Source organism: Pundamilia nyererei, unplaced genomic scaffold, assembly GCF_000239375.1.
Source record: "Pundamilia nyererei isolate P.nyererei 1_Seehausen unplaced genomic scaffold, PunNye1.0 scaffold00027, whole genome shotgun sequence".
In the NCBI taxonomy this organism is placed as follows: Eukaryota; Metazoa; Chordata; class Actinopteri; order Cichliformes; family Cichlidae; genus Pundamilia; species Pundamilia nyererei.
The window spans coordinates 4,797,071-4,803,760 of NW_005187428.1; the positions used below are offsets into that span (position 1 = coordinate 4,797,071).

A 6,690-nucleotide genomic window follows, 5' to 3' on the forward strand; every position below is an offset into this window, starting at 1 on the left:
CCTCTCACACTCCGAGCGCATGGGAGTGATGGTATGCGCCGGTTTAGAAACCATTTCCCTCACTTATTAAAATGAGAAAATGTGTTTATGATTGCCCCCCTATGGCACGTCTCTCTTCCCTTTGATCTATCCTCTCTGCGTCAGCATCAAATGTTAGATATTCAAATCTCGTTACATTTATTTTTGTTTCCTTTACAGCAGACGGGCACATCTGACAGACTATTAAGTGTTATTATTTCCCCTTTTTCACAATAGACTCCACAGCAAACACTACACAGGAACCACAATGATTGAGGAGGTTACAACCATTGTCATGAAGCTTTGGAGGCAGGCGAGAGAATACAAACAGACAGATTCAGATTTTTTATTTTATTTTAAAGGAAGTGTTGAAAGACTTGTTTTTGAATAGCGACTCAGGATTAAAACAAACTGCTCCACACTGGGTCATCTTCCATCTGTGATGCCCAGTCTTGTTATCTCAGGCTGCCAGTCCAACAACTGTTAAGAAAAACAAGGTGTCGGTTTGAAACCTCGAGCCTCCAGCGCGTGACGAGGTTGTCAACTAAACAGGCCAATCTATTTATAAACACACCGCTACGGTTCGAATGTGCGAATAACATCTCAGAAACTTTGATTGCAAAGCAAATGAAAACATGACACTCATAATGAATATGTTTGCTCCTCTAACAAAAAAGTAAGGTCTCAAGTAAGTGTTATGTTGTTTAATTATTAATTTATGTTTTCTGTGGGGGGGTTTTAGAAGTATTTTCCACAATAAAGATTTTAAATTAAGTATGTCCAACTTTAAGAGTGGATGACAATTCATCCATCCATCTTTTTTCTTCCACTTATCCGAGGCCAGGTCGTCAGATGCCTGAACCACCTCGACTGGCTCCTTTCGATGTGGAGGAGTAGCTTCCACATTGTAGATCTTCTTGAACTTTGTACCTTTTTTTTGCTTCTGTTAATTGACAATTCACAGTAACAGATAATTTGACCAGCGGTTCATGGCACTCTGCATAGATCCATTCTCAACACTTTGTTTCTGTGTGGCAGGAGCCCAACGTATGCGGTAATCTGACAATATGAGCTGTTTCTGTGTGGAGGGAGGCATCAGCTGTGGGTAAAGGGTATAACAAATCAAGGGGGACAAGTGGAACAAGCCAGGGTGTTTATCTGATGCTGTGTACTCGCCATGCTCTAAATTAGACGTCACCACTGTTTCTTGTCACGAACAGAATCCAAATGTGCTGTGGGCAAAAGAGATACTTAAATGCGATTTACTTGCTCTAACATGATTTAAATGAGCCTCTTGGCTCGCCCGGACAGATTGACAGCGTTGTCTTTATCGCCACTTTGTTTTATTTTTGGCTGTTTACTTTGCCTCTCTGCTGTCATCTCGTACTACCACTTTAAAAGAGCCTGCTTAGATCTTTAGAGATCTGGAGACAATAAGCATCCTTTTATGTTCTAAGTGCTTCATATGACAAATATGAAAAGGGAGCCAAGAAAGAGCTGACAATTTTTGTGTCGCCCCGTTCCTCAGCTGCACAGAGCTTTTCAGGGAGAAGTCAAGCCTGCAATCTTTTAACATTAGAAACCTTGCAAAGAGATAGACCCCTCTCATTCAGGGTCTTGCTGGGTCAACGTCATTAAATGGAACTTCATGTACAAACAAAAAGCATTTCTGTGGAATAAAGCCTGAATCTTGAATACTCTGTTTGCGCACAGTGCAGTGTGAGTCTTTTTGTGCAGTTTGTGTTTATGAAAAAGAGACCATTTGTGTAGTAGGAATCACATTATTAGATTATTGTGTTCCCCACTGTTTTCTGCTGGCTAACTGAGGAAAGGCCTTGAAGGTTTTCTGTAATAAATTCTAATGTTGTAATCTGTTGTGCACAAACCACTCAAGATAAATAACTAAGCTAGTTAGTTTTTTTTTTTAATCAGTAGGCTTGCAGTGAAGTGAGATGCATAGCAGTAGTTTGACATATTACCAAAGAGATGGACTATATTTAAGTGCTATTAACCTAGGGAGAAGTTGATTGGACTAGACCAGTGATGACACAAACAGTTTGACAGTGTGGGAAAGTGGAAGTGATAAGCTTAGATTAAGCTGACAGCACCTGGGAGCGGACAAATGTGAGGCCATAGATCTATCTATCTGAACTTGCGCATGAGCTTCATTAGTTTACTTGTTACTGGACACTTTATTAGCCACAGCTTCCGACTACCCGGCTGGACTAGTTGGACCCATCTCCCTTGGCTTAATTCTACAACATGCAGATTCAATAAGGTGTTTGAAACATTCCTTAGAGATTTTGATCCATATTAACACTCACCAGACCAGGCAATACTTTTACATTGTCCACTCTCTTCTATTGTAGAATTTGATGAGCTCTTGTGATTTGCACCCTTAGTTTATTGCTCTTAGCTGACAGAAGGGGTTTTCTGCCGCTGATGTGATTAAGGTTCAACGTGTTATGTATTCAAAGATGCTCTTTTGCATACCTTTGTTGTAACAAGGAGTTAACAAGTTCCTGTTTCCTTCCCATCAACTTAAAGCAGTGTGGCCATTTTTCACGTTTTTCACAACGCACAAACAGCAAATGGAGATTTTCTCTTTTTCAGATAATTTTCTAAATTGTAGAAGTGGTTGCATGGGAAAAATCACAGTAAATCAGCAGTAATACAAGATCTTTTGGCATTAAGAACCATGCCAAGTTCAAAGCCACTCAAATCACCTCTGTTCCTTACTCTGATGCTAAGCTTGAACTTTGTGTTGACCGTGTCTACATGCAATGAATTGCTGCCATACATTTGGTTGAGGGTGTGTGTTGGATATGTCTCAGATAGAGCAAAGATAGCAGTCTCCCAAGCTAAGCTAACTATTTCCTCATCTCATATTGTAGAATTTGGTGAGCCCTTGTGGTTTGCGCTGCTATAACACTGTCGGACTAACACTGTACAGTTTCTTTGGAAAGAAGCGCCGTCTCTCAAAGCGAATCAGGCATTCTGTCATTTTAATTTCATGACCTGTGCCGTCGACCAAGTTTGGTCAGAAATTATATTATGCTGTGCTAGTAGTAGCTAACAGGTCAGTAACTGCTTACTGTAATGACATTGCAGTTCTCAGTAACAATATTAAGCTATTATATTACAGTTAAAATGATGTTGTTACTTGCATTACAAATGTCCTTCAGTTATCTGAACTAGTGCTACAGTCAATTTCATTTTGGGTGCAGGAGGTCAAAATGGTGGAGTAGTCTACAACTTTGAGGAGTGGAGATATGAACATGGATTTTATTTTTATTTCAAGAAAGGATAAGAGCATTAGGGACATGCAAACTGAGTTCAGGACAGAAACAGCAGCAAAAATATTGATACAAGAACTTCAGGACTTTGCAACCTGCTGCAGACCGGATGTTAACACAAAGCTAGCAAAAAAAAAAAACCCAGCAGGATGTTAAAGACTTCTTTCTACCTGTTCATGTTTCTAAAGCAGACTCGCTTCGGGGATCGCTCTGAAGTGTCCTTTGGGCTGGTTTTCAACTTTGCTTTCTGTTGTTGTATCTCGGTCCTCATTAGGATTGGTGTGTTTGTGTTAGTGTGCGGTTTATATTGTTAACTTGTCGTTATGTTGCAACATGCGTCATGTCATTTTACAAAGAATTAGGAGAGTAATGGAACGACTAGTGTAACACATTACTTCCTACAGCAAGGACTAGGCAACATAAAAGTAATGCAGCTTTAAGGAAAGGTTATGTGTAATGTATTGCATTAGTTACAACTCCAACACCGGCAGTGGTAGTCTCCAAGATCTGTACAAAGTCGTTGAAGGAGTTCCCTTTTAAATGTGGCCAGCAGCCATGCTGGTGTCCCCTAAATTTCAGTCTTTATGCCAGCCTAAGCTAAAGGACTCTTGGGTCTTTTTCATTGATTCAACTTCTAATATATCACGAAGAAACCCATTTTTACTGTTGTTTTTTCCCAATTGCACAACTGTTGTCGTTGTTTTGTTTTTTTATCTGGCATACCAAGAACATTTCATTCGCTTAAGACGAGCAGCATCAAATCAGAGAAAAAATATTGACTCATCACATCTCACATTTACTCATCTGTTTACATCACGGTTAATAAAATGATAGTTAATCAAAACCAACATCAGTATACTAATAAATCCCACATTAGTGTTACTTTCTCTTATTGGCCCACAGTCTTTAGTGTCCTAGCTGCGATGGCAGATTTCGCAACACTCCAGACAAAATTCGAGACACTCGGTTGGCTCGCAGCACGACTTGAACAAGACGGAGTGGCAGTGGGCGTGGCAGGTGAGCTCCTCCATGGGAACCTCCTGAATGGCTGAACAGCAGCGGGTGCACGCGTGGCAGCAGGAGGAGCAGAGGGCGTGAAGGCATGATGAGCAAGCCTCCAGGAGACCCAGGAGCAGCACGGAGCAGTGGCACCACAGGCACGCCAGCAGCAGGTGAAAGCACGTGTCTGCAAAGAACACACGCAAAATCAGACACAAAACAGATTCAGCAACGTTCATCACGTGAGGTCAAACATGTTGTGTTCTAAGAGCTTGCCGCATCCCATCACAAACTGGGATTAACGACTCTATTAACCCTAAATTAATCTCTCACATGTTTGTTTGCAGTGGCAGCTGAAAGTTGAAAGATAAACTATTGTGCTGCAATGATCAAGTGTGATTGTGTTTACTTAATCACAGAGCTTTGTTCAGTCCTCATGGGAAAATAAAAAAGGCCGCAGAGGGCTTCCAGTGATGAACAACAACTAGGAAGGAGCTGTCACATGATAATTGTGCCGCTTCCTAAATTAGGTGCAGATGAAATTGCATACATTAACCCCACCAGTGGGTTACAGGGCGTCTCTCGCGATCCCAACAGTTGTATTGTTATGAAGCTAATGTTTTCATCCTCACACGGACTGGATAGCATGTGATATCATGCAAATCAAGCTGTTTTATCCTGTTTACTGAAGGAAATAAATGAAAAGGAGGCGGCAGAATTCCCTGGGGAGTGGGGTTGAGCGTTTTCCTGCTTAGCCGCCCGAATTATACACCCCCCACCTATAACTCATGGTAATACTTGTGCGTAGATGAAAACGGAGCATTATCTGTGGCTACTGTATTGATTTAATGAGTAACTTCATAGAGATAACAACATGAACACAATGATAAACAAGGAGTGGCCCATTGCACACTTGGAGAAAACAAGAGAAAGTGCAGCTTCAAAGCCTTTCAGCAAAACTTGAAACAGCTAAATTTGTATAGAAAGAGTCACTTTTATCTTCTTTGGTAACTCATTTGAATGTAAGCTATATTGCCAAAAGTATTCACTCAGCTGCCTTCACACACATATGAACCTGACTGCCATCCCTTTCTTCAACCATAGGGTTTAATGTGATGTAGGCCCACCCTTTGCAGCTATAACAGCTTCAACGCCACTGGGAAGGCTGTCCACAAGGTTTAGGAGAGGGTTTATGGGAATTTTGGGCCATTCTTTCGTTCTTCACTGTATTTGTGAGGTCAGACACTGATGCTGGATGAGAAGGCCTGGCTCCACTCTTAAATCATCCCAAACAAAGGTGCTTAAACATTAAGAGCTTCTTAGAGCGAGCCATTCTTTCACAAATGTTTGTAGACGCAGTCTGCATACCTAGCTGTTTGACTTTATACACCTGTGACCAGAGACTGGGAGTCTGATTACTTTTTTCAAGTAATGAGCAAAGTATTATTATTGCAAAAAACGAATTAGATTACTCTTACTTTCCTGTAAGCAAAAATGCTTTTGTCATAAAAATGACAAAAACATTATCGTCGGCTGTACACGTGGGAAGAAAACCTCTTTCTGCAGCGAAAAATTAAACTTCAAATCTGAGCAAGCACCTAGCATGCTGAATGTGAAATTCATAGAGAAAGCCCCGGATCCTCCCACTGACATGACTGTTGTAGCACCTGGCAAACCTCCACTGGCCCCACTCCTGCTAAACAGGTGAAAATAGACCTAGTGCTGCTGAATCTTTGATTTTATTTATTTTTTGGTGTGTTTTACTTGCATCTATTTGAAAGAATGAGTGTAAACACAAAAAATTATTTTATTTTAGATGCTGGAATATACAGAAAATAGGTTTAAATGTTAAACAAGTTTCTTCCAGTCAAAGGATGTTTTGTATAATTTAATTTTTGCTTGATGTAATGTGCATAAAGTTAAAAGATTAAAACTAATAAAACAAGTTTTAAAAACAGACTTTTTCATTTGATTACATTTTATATGATGGATTATGCAGAAACAAATAGAACTGCACTGAAAGGTCTATAAAGTATTCAGGTTGCGTATCATGTTTTTAAAAAGTAACTGAGTAATAAAGTAACTAATTACTTTAGAAAATAAGTAAGGGGATCACTTTCTGGGAGAAGTAATCAGTAACTAATTACTATTTTCAAGTAACTTGACCAACACTTCCTGTGACCATGGAGGGTTACAGGTGAATTTAATCATTTGGATGGGTGAGTGAATACTCACTTGGTAATAGTAAGTAGGTAAGTAAATAAAGTTTATATACAGGGTGGGCCATTTATATGGATACACCGTAATAACATGGGAATGGTTGGTGATATTAAAGTCCTGTTTGTGGCACATTAGTATATGTGAGGGGGCAAACTCC

At 40.1% G+C, this 6,690-nt stretch overlaps 1 protein-coding gene across 1 annotated transcript in view; it reads right to left on the reverse strand.

The window, feature by feature from the left end:
- Positions 1-4,228: 4,228 nt before the first annotated feature.
- Positions 4,229-6,690, reverse strand: part of LOC102199051 (myoD family inhibitor-like) — a 5,642-nt gene continuing 3,180 nt past the window's right edge. Inside the window, exons 4-5 of the mRNA XM_005728259.1 lie at positions 5,792-5,795; positions 4,229-4,500 (exon numbers count right to left, since the gene is read on the reverse strand). Coding sequence (XP_005728316.1) covers positions 4,229-4,500; positions 5,792-5,795 — 276 coding nt within the window. The remainder of the gene's footprint in view (positions 4,501-5,791; positions 5,796-6,690) is intronic.